Genomic DNA, 19,355 nt, shown 5'->3' on the forward strand with positions numbered 1-19,355 from the left:
TAAATGCAAATGGTAGGCCTAGGCTAAACACAACTGTGCTTGACACTATTGTATCGTTTCCATGCAGTCAAAAACTCCCAAATTGTCCTGCTTGCTTGCCTATGTAAAATGCATATGACCACAGAAGTTCGTTTTCAAAAATCATTAGCCTATTTACAGGCTGCAGCCAACTTAAAACAAGTCCAGATGAATCTAACCGTTGAACTTAATTTGTGCAATTATGAAAACAATTTGCTTGAGTCATAAAATAGCTATAGTCCTATTATTTAGGCCTACTCATCTAGGCCTACTGTAAATCCTCAAATTATGGCAGGGGTCTTTTCTTTACTTATAGGCTGCGTGAGCACATGCCTTTATTTAATTAAACATTATTTACTTTTTATTATAGGCTGCGCAATTGTGCATCAAGCCTCTCGCAAGCTCAAAATAGGGCAGCACGCGACTGAGCTTGAGAGCGACGTGAGACGCGTGGTGTAAATATTAACTTTCAGTGTTTTACTATGTCTTTGTCAAATAGGCCTACGTTTAATTAAAAAGTGTTTCTTGCTTGCGTTCATTCTCTCATTCCCTCAAAAATGTTCCTGTTCTAGGCTGATCAAGTGCATGAATCCAGCATCGGTGTGCGCGTCACACGAATCACAATTGAGACAATAGATTGACCATCTTATACAACTGCAAAGCCTTATCATAGGCATGTTACATTCATGACATGAAAAATGGAACTTATAGAACGACAATGACAAATTAGGCAGTCGGCTAAACGTTTTGAACTTGCGCAAAACTGATGAACCCAGCATCGGTGCGTCGCATAAATCAAAACACAAATTGAAGCAACACTGACCATTAGACAATCCTACCACAAAACCTTTCCATAGGCATTCAACGTTTATGACATAAGAAGTGGAATATGAACGCATTTAATCACACCTGACAATTAAACGGAGCTGGCTGTTCGCGATTTGACTGATTCTTGAGGTTTCAGCGCAGTGTTGACTTGCATGCGGGTCTTTTTAAGATGGTAAACGAAGGAAAGCCCTCTAATCGGTGAATTGTCCATGGGGGTTAGGAGTTGTCATAGGGCAAGTAGCCTAGTGGGTCGCTTGGCTGCGCGGGCCAGGAATCTGGGCAAGGGGACAGCAAACCTCAGACAGTAGGCCTAGGTCTACCAGCCACTCCACCACTTTTTCATGGTGAGAGCCAAAGCAAGGACATTTGAAGCCAAAGCAAGGACATTTTCTTTTACTTTGACTTAGCCTACATTTAACAGTTATCCTTACATATCTGACAGGAAAGGAAAACATATCAGAATGTACACAGTACACAAAAGATATCTTTCCAATATATATAAACGATGACATGGTTTGTAGCCTATTGTTTTTAGACATTTAATTTTTGTTTTGTTTATTTCTTTATATCTGTAAAGCACTTTGTAACTTTGTTTAGAAAAAGCACTCTATAAATAAAGATTATTATTATTATTATATTAGTAAGCTATATGAACCAAAAGGGGTCATCCACTACTTTGGGTGGGGGGACTTCTGATAGCGACAGATCTGTCTTGTAGGCTACACAATCCCAAGCCCAGATTTTTTTGGTCACATTCAGCAATCATCTCCTGACGACCGCTATAGATACCCACCCATGAGTAGGCCTATACACTGTAAAAAAAAAAGAAAACGGTCAATGTAGGCAGCCCAGGCTCCGAAAACTGGAAACAATGTGTGTCAGCCAGATTTCATGATGGATTTGATGAAGATGTTCAAGGTGGGGAGATATCAATCAGTGTGTTAGAGCAAAAGTTTATGCTTGACTCAGAAGACCTTGACCCTATGACCTTGAAAGCTAATCAGTCTACATGGATTTTGTGGTGATTAAGTGTGCCAGGTCTGATGAAGATCCTTCAATTTGCTCAGCAGATATTCCACAAACACTGTGGGATGACTGAAAAACTCACTTTTCACGAAGTTTAATTAATTTGTAGGCTATGGTCAGGTAGGTATGGTCAGATGCTGTAAAATTGCAAAGATAACAGAACCAAGTTGATATCATGCAAAATAAGATAGATAGCTTTCAGAAAAATATATAGAGAATTATAAATAAAAGTATATACATTTAGTCTAGAGGTGATCCAGTCTTAAGCAAGGCATATCATTATATGGTCATGTGAAGTAGGCCTACAGTCATTTGTTCTCATTAGTCATCCAGGATATGTAGTTGTGTTCTGGGACAGAAGAAGTCATACTAATGTAAGAAAAGCTTTCGCTGTTCAGCACTGCCAACTTTATCACCAAAATTTGACAGATGGGCTAGTGATGTTAGTGTACAGTAGGTAGCTTATAGGTTTCATGCCAAAATGTAGGCTATTGCTGCTTACAGGAAACTGCTTTGGAATTCAAGTGCTTCAGTGTTGATATTTCTATCAGGATGGGGGATATGTGAGATGCATTGTATTTGTTGTAAGGACTTTAGCATTAATGAATGCTTTTATGGGTTGAGCGAGGTAGGGTTATGTAATTTCTGTGAAGTTTCAGTGAAGCAAACATACAAATATATATCAATATTATAATATTCTGCAGCCTATTATAAGCTAGGTGGTCAGTAAAACTACAGTAACAATAATATGAGTTATTGCGCTTGTAGGCCTATTAGGCGTACTGAGTGAATGGAGATCTTGTTGCAAAAATGTAATAGGCCCATGGATATTTTATCTATATTTTTAAATAGCCTATAGCCCATTCTCGGTTTTATTTAGGGTAGCCAACTCGCTAGACAGGGCTACATAATTTATTGACTGGTAGTACAACAAAAAGCAGGTCTATTCATAGACTAATCTTTTTCAATCATATTATGGTGAAGCATGTTTGGGATGTAGGCTACTGATGGCACTGCGTGGATGCGCGCAATTGCTCTGACGGAAGGTTTTTGTTTGCGCGCGCGCACGTGTGTTTACTGGGGAGTGAGATTACATAAAAGGCCATCCAATCAGACCATTATAAGGAACTCTTGGTGTGGACAGGCAGAGAGAGACAGTCTATCGTTTTTAAGGTTCAGAAACTGTTCCCAATTATTTTTGAGAGGTGAAGCTGGAATTTGTTTCAAATATAGGCTAGCACAAGAAGTGTATCCAGGGTAAGTAGCTTTTCTAAATTCTAAAGTAATTTAAACAAAAACTAGTCTGTTATCCTAAACATAAGTTTCCTTACGTATTTCTCTGTGTATTTTTAGATGCAGAAGAGTATTACCAGCGTTTGTGTATCTCTCATTTTTTGCGCAATCCTCTCGGAGACAATTGGATTAGTAATTGCGGTAGGTTGCCTTATTTCTTTGACTGTGTAAGAGAATATGTAACACTTAACAATTAACAGTTAAATCAGATGGCACTTGATCTTTGCTGTCTGAACGATGATTTGAGATGAAACCAACTTTAAGATTGCATTTCCTCTTAAATTACAGGCTAAAGAGAAGCGTGGTTGGACTCTAAACAGTGCAGGATACCTCTTGGGTCCTCGTGAGTGGTTTTCTTTCCCATCTGTTTCTATTATTCAATGGGATGCTATTCTGTGCATTTCCTTAATCGTTTTGGTGTGGTCAGTTTCAATGATGCAGCCTAACCTGTGGCTTAGATATTGACATTATAATCTGTTAAAAGATCATCCCACTCAGAAGTCAGAGGAACTGTTTTCATTCTGGTTATGTGGTTGCCAGAGTTTATTTGGACTAGAACTTCACAACAATTCCTATAGTCAATTTCTGAGTGCATGGTGTTTGTCTTGTGGAGTGCTGTCAAAGGTATTACCTGTAGCCTATTTAATATCCTGTCCCATGACCAGACTGGATGTGGCTCGGGTAAAATACCATCATCCCTGTGTTTCAGGTCGTATTGATCACCTAATACAGATAAAGGATACTCCTAGTGCAAGGGGGAGAGAAGAACTGCTTGGTCAATGTAAGATAGCTCCTGCAGGTCATTGAAGTCAAGGGAGGAATTGCTCTGTGGCACATCTCTGTGTTGGACCTTTATGCCATTTGTCATATCATTTCTGTCACAACTGTATTTTTTAGTTGCTGAAACAAACATCCTCCAGAGCATAAATATTATTGTCATATTACCATCATTTATCATATTTTATTTCAAAGTGAATTCATAAATGCATTTTTTTAAAGATGTGGACAAGAAAATAATAATGCCATGTGGTCATGCAATCTGTTCAAGAGATGTTGTTAGATAATTGCAATAGCGAAGATATTGACATAGCACTCAAAAGGTTGGGGACAACTAGAATCCTCTTCAAATAATTATCAAGGTCACGACAGTAAAAGAGAGGTCACATTTTTAAGGACAATTAAGTGTCCAGTAGATAAAATTATTGGTTTCTCCTGACCTCTATTGAAACCATGGCATATTCAGCTATACAAAAAGAAAATATGCTCAGAGATGGACAGAGATATTTTTATACCTTTTTTTTTTTTACTTTATCCATTTACCTTACTTGGCTTTAATCTTCTTTTCAGTCTTGCAAGGAGGTTCCTCTTGTTTTATCACTGTGCTTTTGTCCATCCTGTCAGTCATTGTAGTGGTGATACTGAGTGAAAAGCAATTCCATGACTCAAGGCCTGCAGGTTGCTCTGAACACTTTCAGAAGAAGTCATTGAAATGAATTGCCATTCCCCGTTGGGCAGAGACTAATCAGTGACTCTCAATCAGGTCTACAGTGTATGAGTGAGTGAGTGCAACGATATGAATGTGAGTGGCTGAGTGTGCGCAAGTGTGTTAGTGGGAGCTTACAGTTTGATAAAGTAACTAGTAACTAGCAGTGGTTGCACAGGTTTTAAGCTTAGTGTATTTCTTTCTGCCTTTGCTTCTCAGATGCGATTGACAGTCATAGATCACTGAATGACAAGCACGGCCTGGCAGGAAAGAGAGACATGCCCCTGGAGGATGATTTCAAATCAGGTAAAGCCACTTGTTTATTGAGCCATGAGATTCAAATTTGTAGGTTGCACATAATCACCACCAGACCATCACATTTCCTCTTGCTCCTTAAATGGTGTCAAGCACACTCATCTGCAATCTTTTCCTTTGGGCCTCACAAAGTTGTCAAGCTCCTCAACACCTCAAGTTAGATTTGTGTGACTAAAACTTATTTTCAGTGATCTTTCACCCAGTACCTGTTTCCTTACCTCTTGCGGATAATAGTCCATTCATTTAATTTGCCCATCTCAGAAATAAACTGCATTGTGTTTCTGAAGAAAGCATGCTCTAATCAGTGTTTAGGCCATAATCAGTTGAAAAAATATATAAATAATAAAAAGCATTATAATTTAGGATTTATTAATGTGCCATTGAGTGGTGGTAGAAAATGGGCTTTATACACCTGTTCTTCTCAAAACCAGGTAGATGAAGTAATTCACAGCGATCATACACACTATATTTCTGATGGGTTTTAGTTATTTGAATAGAAAAGTATGGTTTTCATTCAAAACAAGTAGTGTTTTTTAAAGAACCAATGAAATGCATATCATTTATCTCAAATTACACTTCTAAAAAACAGGTCATTTGATGTACACTTTGATATGTATGTGGTATGTGTGTTTAACAGCATTATACGAAATATTGAAAATGTTTTGACACTATAGTTCAGATTCTTTTATTTGTCCATCCACCATATGTCGCTGTCCTAAATGACACTATAAAGCATGTCGTTGTCAATGTTATGTCTGCTACAAATATTGTGTCTGTGGCTTGAAATGAAACCATTACAATTTGGTATGTGATAGTAAGACAGGATGATGCTCTATTTTGTTCCTTAACAGCAGCTTTGAGGATATCTGATGAAGATGTTATTCACACCATAATTGACTTCCTTTCTTATCAAAAATTGAAAGGTAAGACACGTACCCTTGAAATGTATTTCCTGATGCCAGTTTTTATGAAGTAGCCTATCTGAACACTGTTGTATGTTTTCTTTGCTTTAAGATATTAATTGAAAAATCATTGGCAAAACCAAAGCATACCATGTTTTAATGGAAAGATTGTTTGTTTCTTTAGAAATGGGGGCACTTGACAGCTTGTCATCATCCCTCACATCAGAAGAGATGGGTCAGCCATAGCTTGTGATGAGTCCCTACGCTCCTGTGTACTCACCTATAGGACCTTGGCTTTGCCCTTTTCTGTTTGGGTTTCACAAATTAAGCAAAACATTCCTGTTTCTCCTGTTACTCTGTGGCATTGTTTTTCACTCCACTACAACTTATGGCCGTGTGAGTTGAAGAAAGTGTAAAAAAGATAAATAAATTCATGACTTTCATCCTGTCTTCTCTCTGAATCAGACCACCCTAAGAGATCTTGATATTGAGTTTTTTGAGGGGTGGACATGAAGGCACACACATTACATGTTTACGAAAATAAAGGGTATTGCATGGTGATGCAGGTTCACTTTATGAATTGATATTAAGGAGAAACAATGTTATATTTCTCTGAAACAGTTTGAGCACAATTTTGCCTGCACAAACGATGCATAAACGACTATTTTGGAGACATTTGGGTGTTAATGGGATGCTGAGTGACCTCAAACAAATAACGCTTAAAAACATAAGACACAATGATGCAGACATGTTTATTTTGACTGCACAAAAAAGTTATTTGGGCATTAATGGAGTGCTGGGTGACCACAGGTCACTAACCACGTAATTGCTTAATTTCTAAAAACAGTTTGAGAGCATATTTTTTACTTTGCCTACACAAATGTGCACAAACAATGCAAAAACAGATACAAATACTTTCATCATATGGGGTGCCAACCTCTCATCCTTTCGATTTTGCCAAGGTTTGTGCTCCATTTAGGGTCACACAATGATGATCATAATGCGATCATAATGTGTGTGGTGAACTGTTTGGCTGAAAGTGATTTGGACATACCTTATTTGGCATAGTCCACTGTATACTGTATTGCATAGAACATAGTGTAATAACAAACAATACTGTATCAATAGATGGTACGTCAATTTTACAAATTTAGTGGTTAGTGGGATTACATATTCATATTAGAATATTGATGAAGATATTAAAATGTAGATTGTCATATGGAGAAACATGGGCAATGACCTTTCCAAATCATATCCATTATGTGACTAGCAAGACCTAGTTGATACAGTACAGGTATAGAGCATATGTCAAATGCTGGGTGACATGGCTCTTGTAGAGCATCATCTGAAGTAGGAATGAGGGTAGTTCCACACATAAGCCTTAAAAAAAAATTCTTCATGATATTCAAATTTCAGATGAAATTTGCCTTTCAGCTGTGCTGGAAAAACAGGTCCTCCATCAAGTGTCTCGAAAAACTCTTCATGACAATCTAGCCCACCTTACAACTAACCATCCAAAAATAACTGTCCTAGGCATGCTTAGGAAGCAAATATGTATTTACTTGTTTCATGTGTAGGACAATCACCATGGCAGTTTGTTTCCTGAATAGTCCATGTATCCCCCATGTTCTTTTTCAGTCAATGAAGAAATAACTGATAGAAGTGAAGATATGCTCTCCTCTGGGGTGAGAGGTGCCTAAAAAAATTGAAGAGAGGGAAGTGCTCTTGTTATGCATAAGCCACATCACTGACAACATAACAAAGACAATAGCTGCAAACTAGACATCACCTGTGGGCCCCCCATGTCTGTGCGCACCCATCCTGGATGTAACGCCAGGCACAGAATACCTTCAGCTTCTAGATCTGTGGCCAGACATCTTGTGATCATGTTTAACGCTGACTGCAAAGATCCACAACACACTTCACATTAACATAACTGGAAATGTGATGTACACACAACTCTGAAAACCTATTGCATTCAACAGGCCTCTAACTGGTACCTTGGATGTTCTGTAGGCATAGCTTTTAAACTGCGCTCCGTCTCCCCAGTTCAGCTGAATAGATCCCAAGATGGAGGAAATGTTGATGACGGCTGCCCTGTGCACACCCATTCCAGTGTTTTGTCCTGCCGCTGCTTGTAAATGTGGTAGAAAGGCCTGTAGCAGCAGAAATATTTGTATAAAACATAATCTTTACAAAGAAAGTGGACTCACATACCATTGCCCAAAGGACAAGAGCTTCATGATAAATTAGCTGCCAAGTTACAATTCTCCATTGCTATAATCTAGAGTATGAATAAGTGTTCTGGTGACCTTGGTGACCATGAGAGGGGCAACAGCATTGCTCTCGAAGGTTTTCATCATTGCTTCCACGGTCACAGTTTTCAGGTCAGTGGAGATGTTGATGGCTGCATTGTTTATTAGGCAGTTTAATCCCTCCTTTCCCACAATGGAAGCAACTTCTTCAGAGGCTGAGTGTATACTTGATTCACTAACAACATCTGATTTTGTTGAAAAGACAAAGACAGTTAAAGAAGAAACTGTGGGTTTTAAGAATCATTTTGAGAATATGGATTAAGGGTTGACTTCCAAGGTCAACAAACTCACACATGAACATACTGTGGCATCAGTGATCCTTGATACAATAGTTAGTAATGATTAGTGATTGTGTTTGCAAGCCCTTTGTAATTTGCAAATAAAACATTTATAGAGAGTTAAATTAAACGCATAATGAACGGTTCTAAGTGACTGCATGTGAGCAATATCCCAATAGTTAGGAAGTATATTCTATTCATTTTTTCTAAGCTCAACTCTCCCTTTGATCACCGACCGAAGGCGGTATCCTTAGATTTCTATTACAATTGAATATAATGGGCCTATGCAACATTTATCTTTCAGCCTGTTACTTTCTAAGAGCCCCTCTGCCTTCATCAGCTGCTGAGACCACACTAACTATGGCTCAAGGGCGCCATCTGCTGCTTACACTCAGTAAACTGTGGGCTATAGTCTACATTGTCACATGTTACACAAACTCGTGTGTTATGACAGACTAGAAACACTGTATCTTCGTCACCCATGCGAGAGTTTTCAAGCCTGCTTCTGTAGGCTAAGCTATATGGAATATAGGGATCCATAATTCTTCTAAATTTACCCAGGGTGATTATATGAACTCCAGTGAATGATCTGGTGATTTCTTGTAGCTCCTGCAACAAAACAAAATGAAATCAACTTGCCTGATACAAATCGCTACAGAAGTGTATGCAGTGTCTCGGTCATCAATGTTTCCAAACTAGGTAGCCTAGGCCTACCTCAGCTGTGGCTGGATTCCTCGCAGTTGCTATGATTTTCTTCGGCCTCTCGTTTTGTTTGACTAAGTCCTTCACCATTTGCAAACCTAGTCCTCGACTGGCTCCTGTTATGAGGACGGAGTTACACCTGCTTAGATTTCCTGTCATGTTTACAAAAAAATGTCAATGTGAAGCCAGCGCTGACAGCCTCTTTCTGAACAGCTCAAAAGCAATACTTCTAAAAGAAATGCTGGCTTTAAAAAGAGTATGGAGGCGTGTCTTTCTATGTCATAACCCCCACCCTTATATGGACTGGGGGGAGAGCATGGGGGCACCATGTCAAAAGGGGGAAATATGCTTTAGGCTACTGTCTATGGAAATATGACACATTTTATAAAACGTGAAACTTTTGTGTGAAAACATTACGTCATGATGCAAAATTCACGTTGGCTGCTGAAAGCTCTGGAGCCTCTCACAGAAAGAAAAAACTTAATATATGAAGTTACAAATGAACAGCTGTATTAATTGCACAGACATGACACATGCTTTTATGCAGCCTTCGGGGCAGGGTGCAGTAGGCCGCCTCACTTATCTCCATCATGTGATAGGCTACATTATGCAAGGCCATTAGAATACTGAAAAGAAATGACCAAATTAAGACGCAAACGTTGAAAAACTCTCAGATTCTATTTTGTAGCAACAATGTAGGCCTATAAACCTTATGAAAAAATAAAAATAATTAGGTGTTCTGTGTGAGTAGGCCTACAGACCATAGCATAGACTACGGTATATAAAACATACAATATGGGTCCGTGTACCTTCTGTTCATTTGATTTTTAAATTTCGAAACGAAAATTGAAAATCGAAAAACGACCTTATATCTGTATTTTTAACAAAATAATATTAGAGATAATTAGAGACATGTTTGTAAACAAGCTAACTTACGCATAAATGTTTACGTTGTCTCGGAGCAAGGGGAGTGGAGGCACTGATCTATAAAGAACACTTCTTTATAGATCAGTGAGTGGAGGCCGTAGAACGCAGAGTTGGAAAAAAATCTGACAACAATTCACTGACCTAGCATGAGGCACGAAAATGTATTTGGGCTCCTTGTTCTGTATGCGCGACTAGCCTATCATTGCCTGTATTTAAGGAGAATGGTAATGGAGAAAGATTCGAGAACTGTCCTAGGGAATTAGTAGCCAGCTCTCCAACGACGTATTTGTTTATGGTTATGGTGATAGTATTTCGCAGACGCTTTTCTGTTCAAAGTGAAATACAACTAATTTATATTTATATTCATATTGTAACAACTGAGGCGACAAGGATCAAATCAGTAGGCCTACATTTATTGGGTCAGGAGCGGGGAACACAGGTCAAAACATCATAGAACACACAAGACACACACGAACGGGGTAGTCACAGCACACAGGAATAAACACATGAGGTACAACCAAGAATAGACTACACATGCTAACACACACCACAAGGTAAATGCAAATACAACTAGGCCTACTAAAAACCGATAGTACATTCCAACATTCACACATATGGCATTATGGGAGTTCGATACAATGAGTCAAACGCACCGACGTTACAATTGTTTTTGCAGTTTAAACTGTTGTTAAGCTAAGCCTATACCCACAAAACAGCCTAATAAATGCATGATTTCGATTGTCCTTTCAGTGACATTTCCCCTCTTTCTTTGAAGGGTGCACGCAACCTTAATCCCACCATCTTGCTCCCTTTGATGAACAATTATCCATTCGGGCAATAGCAAAAAAAAAATGCTGTCACCATGCAGTAGGCCTATGTGGAGTGCGTGGTAGCGTGCCTGGGTTTTCAATTTTAACTTGAATAATGACTAATTGAAATTTACAATATTGAAATTCAAATCTTCATTGTATATTGGATTATTTTTTTCCACAAAATGCTTCAATGTTTGTGTTTTATTTTTCTCTGGGAAGTTCTGTTTTAGGTAAAGGTCTTCAAATCCGTTGTTTCAACCTTGAAAATCAAATGAACAGAAGGTACACGGACCAATATGCTACAGATCAAACATGAGCTGAGACATAGACTGTATGGGTTGAGAAGAACATCTGCACGAGCTAAGCAGAATGATAGTCAACTAACTTGACAGATAACGTGACTTGATCAAAATTACAACTCTTCGTAAAGGTTTGTGGTCATAGACTTATACTGCTATTGTAATGGTTTAATTACCTCAGCTGTCGAGGAAAATATAGTTAAGCCATATTGGTAGTCCATTGTAAACAAAAAAAACCCCTCAATTTCATCGTAACCTCACTTTATATGTTAGCTATGTTGCTAACGTTCATTGAACTGGATTGTAAAATTAGCACTAATATTGATGGTATTAATGATCTATGACTGGAAGTTCATTTAGGTTGTATGTCGTAATTAAGGTAATGTGACTTACCTTTATTAAGTAACATTGGAGTTGTGGGTAACATTAAGTAGCTAAAGTAAGCAAGTGAACACTTTTGCTAGCTAACATTAACGTTAGCTTAAGCTGACAGGACCTAGTATTTGAGCCAAACTCAAGCTAACTTGATCAAACGTTACATCACTAGTTGGAAGTGTCAATAAGGTTAAGTGGGTAAAATGGAAAGCTAGCATTAATTCAACTTGTATTAAATAAATGTATACACCAAACATTTTTTCCTAACAGATCCCTATTAGTAAAGTAATGAACAAGGGGAAGGACGAGTTTGACACTGGGCAACAGGAGTTGCCCGCAGAGAGATTGAACAACATTTCGACTGGAGTCCCAAATGAGGGGATCATGTCTGTTGAGGGCTATTCTGAGGACAGAGCGCTATTTTATCTGTCGAGAGAGATTGAAGGGGATGAAACAGACCCAAACAGCGGGTGTGGCAGCTTTAGATTTTGCTGCCCAGTTCCATGTGATCAAAATTCTACCATGTCCCACTGTACAACTGCCACTTGTCAGGATTTCATGTCCAGCCCTTATCGCTACATGAATCCCAATCCAGGACTGAATTCTGCAGCTTGCTCATGGACATCTGAAGGGGCATTGCATTATGGAATGATGTCAGTAAGTGCATCACATACTTGAGACCACTCACCTGTTTTTTTTTTTATTTATTTATTTTTAAACTGTGTTTTTACTGTCTTGCACTTCCACCAAATGAGTTCACAGACTTGCCATTTGTCTTTCTAACTTTCTATTGTGATTCCATTTTAGAGAGAAATCTGTGATGCTGTGGCCAGCATTAGCTCAGATGTCACAGAGGAACGGTCAGAAGAAGTTTTCATTAAACAAGAGTCAACTTTTGAATTGAGAGACAAGCCGGACATCTGTCAGCATGTAAGATGATTTCACTGTATGCTGGACATCACTAACCTGACCCTAGCCAGATGAATTTCGTTCCGCCTAGCTTCACTCACATCCATCTGGGACATCTTCCATTGAGAGTGATTTCTGCAACCAACTTTATGGTTCAGCCAATCAGGACGCAGGGCGGGAGTTTCATAGATGTGACTTAGTGGAGAAGCGACCGTGAGACTGTTATCAGCGTCACGGGTTGGCTTCGATGTGAGTGGTTGTAGCACGTCAAAAGATGACGGACAAGTGGCTTATTCAATCATATGCAAGCATTTTTTGATTAGGCCCAGCCTTCTGAAGCAACACTTCAATGGATCGGTTCCAGATGGATGAGTGGAGCTAGGCGGAGCGAAATTCATCTGGCGAGGGTCAGGTTAGGACATCACTGCCAATTTGAAGACTTTTCTATGCTGTCCGCTAGCAGAGGGGCTGATATGAAGTTGTAACATGTAACTACAGTATTGGTGGTCTACATAGGAGTTGTGCAATAGTGCAATTTTGGGTTGAACAATGCCCAAAGACACAGTCTTTGATTTGGTTTTACAACACATAGTTGAGATTTATGCACAGTGGCGAATCAGATCCTTTGCGCATGAGTGTTGATTGGGTGGATTTATTATGGATTAGTCTGAGCCACTGTTTGTTTCTCATTTCCAGGAATGTATACCAACAATGAAGGAACAGTGATTCACGATTTGAACAGCAGTTAATGTAGTGCATTATTATACCAAGGTGTCTTAATTAGGCCACAGGGTTAAGCTTACACTGAACATTTGTTGTGGTTATAAAAAGCAATGACAACAGTAATCCATTTTAAGGTTGTTTGGTAATCCTGACTTTGGCATTTCACTGAGGCTTAGCATTTATTTATATAAAATAAAATACAATATGAGACTCATTGTGCTTGTAGTGCACAGTTACCCTGACCTACAATAGAGTTCTAATGTATTAATGTTGCTATTGTGTTGAGGAGAAAATATTATTCTATCAGTTGAAATGCATGTTCTCTCTGCATTAGGGCAACCATCCAATTGTTTTTCTCTCACCTCTTGACCCGCCAGTGGAGAACAGTGCTGCTGGTCAGATGTCCAACGTCTGCCAGGTCAGACCTTTAGAGTTCTGAAACCACTTTTCTTCATTTTTCGTTAAGTATCCAGGGGTATGACTGCTGTCTCCATTGCAGGTTCTGCATGATGCAAATGGCAGACCACAGGTGGTGGTTGTTAACCACCAATCACTTCCAACGATTCACTCAATGCCCTTAGGAAGTCATAGCTCCACCAGTCCAGAGCCACAATTTCACACTGCACAAGGCAGCAACCCGGAGCTGTGCCCCCCATGTGGAAAAGTTGAGGGTAGGTATATGGAGCAAAACAGCTCTCAGCAGACATGTTCACATTACATTTTTCTATTCTGTTCAAAAAAGATTCCAACTCCTTACCGACTCATTTCCATGATTTGGCAGTTAGGTAATGTAACTGTGACATGCTCTGAATACATGGACACTGTTACTACATCTAGTAATCTGCAGTTTAATTGTGCATAGTCTTGGTCACCCACAATGAACATAATACAGTTATTTGTTATATATGTCACAGATATCGGTTGAAGGACCTTAAACTCCGAAGGACCTTAAACTCCTGAATTTGTTGTTGACTTGACTCTCAGTAAGAGTCTTTGTTTTCAGGACAGAATGTCAATTTCTCTATTTCTCTAAAAAACATAGGAAACATGTATTCATTCATTGATCATTCATTCATGTCCTAATGTCCAATTTCTCCTACATGAACAGACCTTGGTCATTTCGATTACATCAGTTCTTATCCAGTGGGCCGGATGATTCCTTCCTCTTTGCCAGGACCATTCACTCTACCATCTCAGCAGTATGGGCCCTCCCTCGGCCTACCGTCTGGCCACCAGGGCCTCCCCTCCAGTCCATATGGTGCCGCTGTCCCTTTAGGCCCTGGCTTCGGATACAACCTCATGCCTGGGCCCTACATGTCACAGGTTAGAGGCCTATCAGCTGCTTACAGTGTAACAGTCCTGTTCAATAAGTCAGTAATTTTGTGCACTTCTATCATCATTTTTACATCCCTGTCGTCTCCAAAAAATGTGTAAAATGTAGATAAAAACAATGTGATTAATAATAGTGCACAACATATCAGCTGTTGAAACGGAGACATTCTGGAAAATAAATGTTCATTTTGAAATTCAGGCCAGCAGCACAAAAAAGGTGGGACAGGGACATGTTTACTACTGTTTTGCGTCTCGTCTTTGTTTAACAACTGTCTCTTAACATTTGGAAGCTGAGGAGATCAGTTGCAGGAGTTTTAAGAGTGAAATGTTTTGCCCCAATATAAGGTTTGAGCTGCTCAACATTCTGGGGTCTTTTTTCTGTGGTGTTGTTTGTTCCATGATGAAGGCAGGCCATTTTAGCACCTGGACTTTTCTACTTTGCAGCCATGCTGTTGCAATATGTGCAGTTTGGCATTGTCTTCGTGAAATATTCAAGGCCTTCCTTGAAAAAGACATTGTCTGGATGGAAACATATGTTGCTCCAAAACTTGTATATATCATTCAGCTTCAATAGGGCCTTTCCAGATGTGCAAGCTACCCATGCCATAGGATCTAATGCACTCCAATACTATCATGGATGCCGGCTTTTGCATCTTTACTGCTCAGAGACTCTGCCTCTCTGGGATGTTCTCTTTATACTCAATCATGCTGTCAGTCAGCCTATTTAGTTGTAAAATGTTCCTGCTGTTTTCTGCATTATGTTCCAGCCTTTTGTTTCCCTGTTCCAACTTTTTTGAGACGTGTTGCTGGCATTAGATTCGAAAAGAGCATATATGTTCCCTAACATTGTAACATTTTTCAGTTTCAACACTTGGATCTATGTTCTTTTTAGAGATAAGTATAGGTTTACAAGTGTTTGCAGATCATCGCATTTTGTTTGTTTTTTATTTTCATTTTACAGTGTCCCAGCTTGTTTTAAAACGGGGTTGTAGAAAATGAGATGATCTGCAAACGCTGTAAAACCTATACTTATAGGCTGGAAAACACAACGTCCCAACTTTTTCTGATTTAGGGTTGTAGCAGCAGCAAGCAGTAAGCAGGCTACAATTATAAAACTGGTCTAGGTTGCCTTCTCATGAATAGTGAAGTGAACCCTCTCTGAACTTCAAATATCAATTCAGCAAATTACTTTAATGACATATGTGATACAATAGACTTACATTACAATACTGCCTACTGTTTTGCTCACCCTACCATGGCGTGTTATTAATGATAGGCTATTTGTAGCCAATATCACATAGGTATTTTGGCTATAGCCTACTCCTACTGTCCTGCTTATGATTTCACATAGGACAACAGAATGTCACATTCTTACCATAAAGGGATGTTGATTTATTTGCCTAGAGCCTAGATCATAATTTAACACTGTTGCATTCGATTGGTTTATTTAAATTTACTTCACCAGAGAGGTCTCGGCCATTTCAGAGTCCCAGCCTTGACATAGCTTTTCCTGAACTTCCCATATTGCCGGAGACATTTAATACGCCTGAGCCTTTATGCCATGAAGACATCGCTGCCAAACTAGACATAGTTCAGAATGAAGGGTTATGAATGCATTTGGACATTTAAGTCCATTTTCAGATAAAAAATAAATGTGTATTGCCCTCTTATGTGAGTTATTCCTGTGAGCTATTTATACGGGCCTTCCCGCTGCCTCAGGTTAGAGAACTATGTGTTTATTGTTTTTTATATTTAGTTTCACTTAGTTTTGGATTTCCATTCCTCTATTAGTGCAGTTGGCTTTAGCTACAGTAGATGCAGTCATGGCATATAGAAACATTTGCACGAATTGTATCATTTAGACAGAGTGGTATATAAATGTATAAGTATATATACTCTTTTGATCCCGTGAGGGAAATTTGGTCTCTGCATTTATCCCAATCCGTTAATTAGTGAAACACACACAGCACACAGTGAACACACAGTGAGGTGAAGCAAACATTAATCCTGATGCAGTGAACTGCCTGCTACAGCGGCGCTCGGGGAGCAGTGAGGGGTTAGGCGCCTTGCTCAAGGGCACTTCAGCCGTTCCTACTGGTCGGTGTTCGAACCGGCAGCCCTCCGGTTACAAGTCCGAAGCGCTAACCAGTAGGGCACGGCTGCCCCAAATTTGTACATGTATAATATTATGCTGGTTGCACAGGCATTTTGTATTATCAAGAAGAATCATGTAGGTTTATGTCTGATGTCATTTTTGTGTTACCAGATTCCATCACTTCATGTACAGTATTTGTATCATTAACTGCATTCTGTTTCCCTTTAGTTCCATCAGAACCCGTGCTCTTTGTACCCAGATACGCTAGGATTAAATCCAGAAAGTCAGCCAAAGATGATCCAAAGACAGTATGAGAACACAGCGTCAGTCATTTACTAGATGTTAATATTTGATTTTGGATGTATTTTTGATTGAACTGCATATTTAGTTTATCACTCTTACAACAGGTTAAGTGGGTCACACTGGGACTCCAAATCCCAGAGGAAGCCTTGCAACTGCACCAAATCACAGTGTCTTAAGCTGTATGTACTGTAATCTCCTCCTTCAATTAGTAATTGATTTAAATGATAGTTTTTTTCAGAATCAGCCATTTTGATCTTATAGTGTGACTCTCTTTAAAGATATTGTGACTGCTTTGCAAATGGGGAGGTTTGCAGCAACTGCAACTGCATCAACTGTTGTAACAACACTGAGCATGAGACCGAAAGATACAAAGCAATCAAGGTTAGTCAGATTCAACGAGGTCCAAAGACTTGATTTGGGTCATTTGATGAGATCATTTAAGATCTAAGTCTATTTCACAGGCTTGTAGCAACACAATACTAATCTAAATATTTTTTTCCCACTTCCATAAGATTTGTCTTGAGAGAAACCCAGAAGCCTTTCGTCCAAAAATCGGCAATCGTAAACTTGGAGACCCTAAAGGGCGTCATAATAAGGGCTGCAACTGCAAGCGCTCTGGTTGCCTGAAGAACTACTGTGAGTGCTATGAGGTGAGGAGAAGCGACATCTTAATCCTGGCATTGGCAGTCAATTTATTTCTCTCAAAGAACCACTGACCTTGTTGTCGTCTTGTTGTTTTTCATGTTTTGATCTCCAGGCCAAGATCATGTGTTCCTCTACTTGCAAGTGTATTGGCTGTAGAAACTATGAGGAAAGCCCAAAGAGAAAGTCAGTGGGCTGGGCAAGTCCTTGTATGATGATGTCTGAGAAAGGCATGGGTCAGAAGAGCAGGTAATATAAGCTGATCTCTATTCCTGATTAAGCTGATTCAGTATGACATATGTTTCTCAAAATATGTTTCACATATCACTCTGAAGATAACAACCTTGAGAATGTTGTTTAACCAGTGCCAGAAAAAGAATTGGAATATAATGAATCCATTGTAAAGTGAATAGTCACAAAGAGTCTACTGTTGCATCTCATCTTTAGTCACTCTGATTCAGCTTTTTTCCTTGGTTTCATTTGCTATTTGGTTATCTCTGGTTCTAAGAGGACAGAATATAGTGTGTTTTAAACCGTTTTGGCAGCAGACGCACATTCATTTGTGAGGGTGAGTGCGAGTTCCAGAGGGCCTGTTTCTTACCAATCTGGTTTTGCAGATGTAGTTACACCCATGGCATGTTTTGTGATGTTTATATTATTGTACAGTGGGTCATTGTTGCCACTGTTGTAACCCAAACTACACTGTCCTTATAATGGTATGGTCATGCAGCTGCTGGTCATGTCTATAACTACCCCCCCCCCCCCCCCCATCCTTGTTTATGGCTTTCATCTTTTAATTCTTTAGCTCCTGACAGGTTGAAGCCTTCTCTTATTTAGCGGCTCTGTGTGTTGATAGGTGTCCACTGGCGTGCATCACGCTTGACGTAGTGGAAGCCACATGCGGCTGCCTCCTGGCCCAGGCTGAAGAGGCCGAGAAGGAAGGGTGCACTTTGTCTCAAGCTGAGCAAATGATTCTCGAGGAGTTTGGTCAGTGTCTGACGCAAATCGTACAGTCGATATTCAAAAGCAGTGGTTTGCCTGTGTAGCCTCCAGAAAAGAGGAAAGACATTGTCCACAGCTCAGGGCATAAGGGAGTCATGTGGGTTGGTCATGCACTTGTCTATTTCTGTTTTCTTTTGGGAGTCATGTGTTTTTGTTTTGAATGCATATATGACTCAGGCAGTTTGGAATAGTGTTGTCAACTGCACATACCTGTAGCTACGAATGTCTCCTCAAGAATTTGTTTGTACGCATTTATGTATTTATTTATTTATTGAATTGTATTTATTTATTTATTATTTGATGCCATTTACTTTGAGATTAATGTTACATTGACTGTCATTCCTTTAATAACAATAATTCATTTTCAACTATTAATTCTTTACAAATGACAGCAGTATGCTCTTCTAAACAGGACTTTGGTATATCTTATCTGGTTTTACTACTTAAGAAGTTAACATTGAGGACCAAAGTAAGCTTTATGCTTTCTTTGTATAACTTAGTTTTTGTCACAAACAATGTCAGTAAAAAAAATAAAAACTATGTACTTTGTCAAAACAGTTACCAGCATTTATATTTCTGTATGTTAGAACAACAATTCAAATTGTCACTGAATCCTGTGTTGATGTTCAAAATAAAAGTGTTGGCATTAAGGAGAGCTATTTGAGCATATTATGGTCTCAAAAAAATGAACCCAAGAGAACGTTCAAACATCATGTTTAATGAAATAATGTTTTAGAGCTCTCATCTTTACAGTAACATGATGGGATCCTTGATTA

The 19,355-nt window shown here is 39.1% G+C and overlaps 3 protein-coding genes across 6 annotated transcripts; 2 read left to right on the forward strand and 1 right to left on the reverse strand.

Moving 5' to 3' along the window:
* The first annotated feature begins 2,982 nt into the window (after positions 1 to 2,982).
* On the forward strand, positions 2,983 to 6,308 carry gal (galanin/GMAP prepropeptide). 3 transcript variants are annotated; one of them, XM_042109637.1, is made up of 7 exons: positions 2,983 to 3,129; positions 3,226 to 3,306; positions 3,454 to 3,508; positions 3,875 to 3,946; positions 4,868 to 4,954; positions 5,815 to 5,886; positions 6,050 to 6,308. In XM_042109637.1, exons 2-7 carry the CDS (start codon positions 3,226 to 3,228, stop codon positions 6,109 to 6,111), a joined length of 429 nt encoding a protein of 142 aa, XP_041965571.1. In that variant the 5' UTR covers positions 2,983 to 3,129; the 3' UTR covers positions 6,112 to 6,308. The 3 variants fall into 3 exon arrangements, with proteins under 3 accessions (XP_041965571.1, XP_041965572.1, XP_041965573.1); XM_042109638.1 differs by having other exon boundaries at positions 5,818 to 5,886; XM_042109639.1 differs by lacking the exon at positions 3,875 to 3,946 and having other exon boundaries at positions 2,985 to 3,129.
* Positions 6,309 to 6,598: 290 nt separating this feature from the next.
* zgc:110339 (uncharacterized protein LOC550490 homolog) lies at positions 6,599 to 9,421 on the reverse strand. The gene is made up of 6 exons (XM_042111183.1): positions 9,173 to 9,421; positions 9,016 to 9,067; positions 8,178 to 8,365; positions 7,866 to 8,021; positions 7,655 to 7,765; positions 6,599 to 7,561 (listed from the first exon to the last, which is right to left on the reverse strand). The coding sequence occupies exons 1-6, from the start codon at positions 9,317 to 9,319 to the stop codon at positions 7,448 to 7,450; spliced, it is 768 nt and encodes a 255-aa protein (XP_041967117.1). The 5' UTR covers positions 9,320 to 9,421; the 3' UTR covers positions 6,599 to 7,447.
* A 1,757-nt stretch (positions 9,422 to 11,178) lies between these two features.
* Positions 11,179 to 19,229, forward strand: tesmin (testis expressed metallothionein like protein). 2 transcript variants are annotated; one of them, XM_042111252.1, is made up of 12 exons: positions 11,179 to 11,329; positions 11,844 to 12,230; positions 12,381 to 12,503; positions 13,540 to 13,623; positions 13,705 to 13,876; positions 14,314 to 14,528; positions 16,861 to 16,955; positions 17,040 to 17,114; positions 17,214 to 17,316; positions 17,448 to 17,585; positions 17,693 to 17,826; positions 18,434 to 19,229. In XM_042111252.1, the coding sequence occupies exons 2-12, from the start codon at positions 11,862 to 11,864 to the stop codon at positions 18,621 to 18,623; spliced, it is 1,698 nt and encodes a 565-aa protein (XP_041967186.1). In that variant the 5' UTR covers positions 11,179 to 11,329; positions 11,844 to 11,861; the 3' UTR covers positions 18,624 to 19,229. The 2 variants fall into 2 exon arrangements, with proteins under 2 accessions (XP_041967186.1, XP_041967187.1); XM_042111253.1 differs by having other exon boundaries at positions 16,861 to 16,940.
* The last annotated feature ends 126 nt before the right edge of the window (positions 19,230 to 19,355 follow it).

The sequence above is a fragment of the Alosa sapidissima genome, chromosome 11, assembly GCF_018492685.1.
Source record: "Alosa sapidissima isolate fAloSap1 chromosome 11, fAloSap1.pri, whole genome shotgun sequence".
Classification (NCBI taxonomy): Eukaryota; Metazoa; Chordata; class Actinopteri; order Clupeiformes; family Clupeidae; genus Alosa; species Alosa sapidissima.

Coding starts and splice junctions, on each gene's coding strand:
- gal (XM_042109637.1), top strand. CDS start 3,226: ATGCAGAAGAGTATTACCAGCGTTTGTGTATCTCTCATTTTTTGCGCA. Junction 3,307..3,453: donor CAATTGGATTAGTAATTGCG/GTAGGTTGCCTT, acceptor CTTAAATTACAG/GCTAAAGAGAAGCGTGGTTG. Junction 4,955..5,814: donor GGAGGATGATTTCAAATCAG/GTAAAGCCACTT, acceptor GTTCCTTAACAG/CAGCTTTGAGGATATCTGAT.
- zgc:110339 (XM_042111183.1), bottom strand. CDS start 9,319: ATGACAGGAAATCTAAGCAGGTGTAACTCCGTCCTCATAACAGGAGCC. Junction 8,022..8,177: donor CCCCTCTCATGGTCACCAAG/GTCACCAGAACA, acceptor CTGCTGCTACAG/GCCTTTCTACCACATTTACA. Junction 7,766..7,865: donor ATGCCTACAGAACATCCAAG/GTACCAGTTAGA, acceptor GGATCTTTGCAG/TCAGCGTTAAACATGATCAC.
- tesmin (XM_042111252.1), top strand. CDS start 11,862: ATGAACAAGGGGAAGGACGAGTTTGACACTGGGCAACAGGAGTTGCCC. Junction 17,586..17,692: donor ACTACTGTGAGTGCTATGAG/GTGAGGAGAAGC, acceptor TTTGATCTCCAG/GCCAAGATCATGTGTTCCTC. Junction 17,827..18,433: donor GGCATGGGTCAGAAGAGCAG/GTAATATAAGCT, acceptor GTGTGTTGATAG/GTGTCCACTGGCGTGCATCA.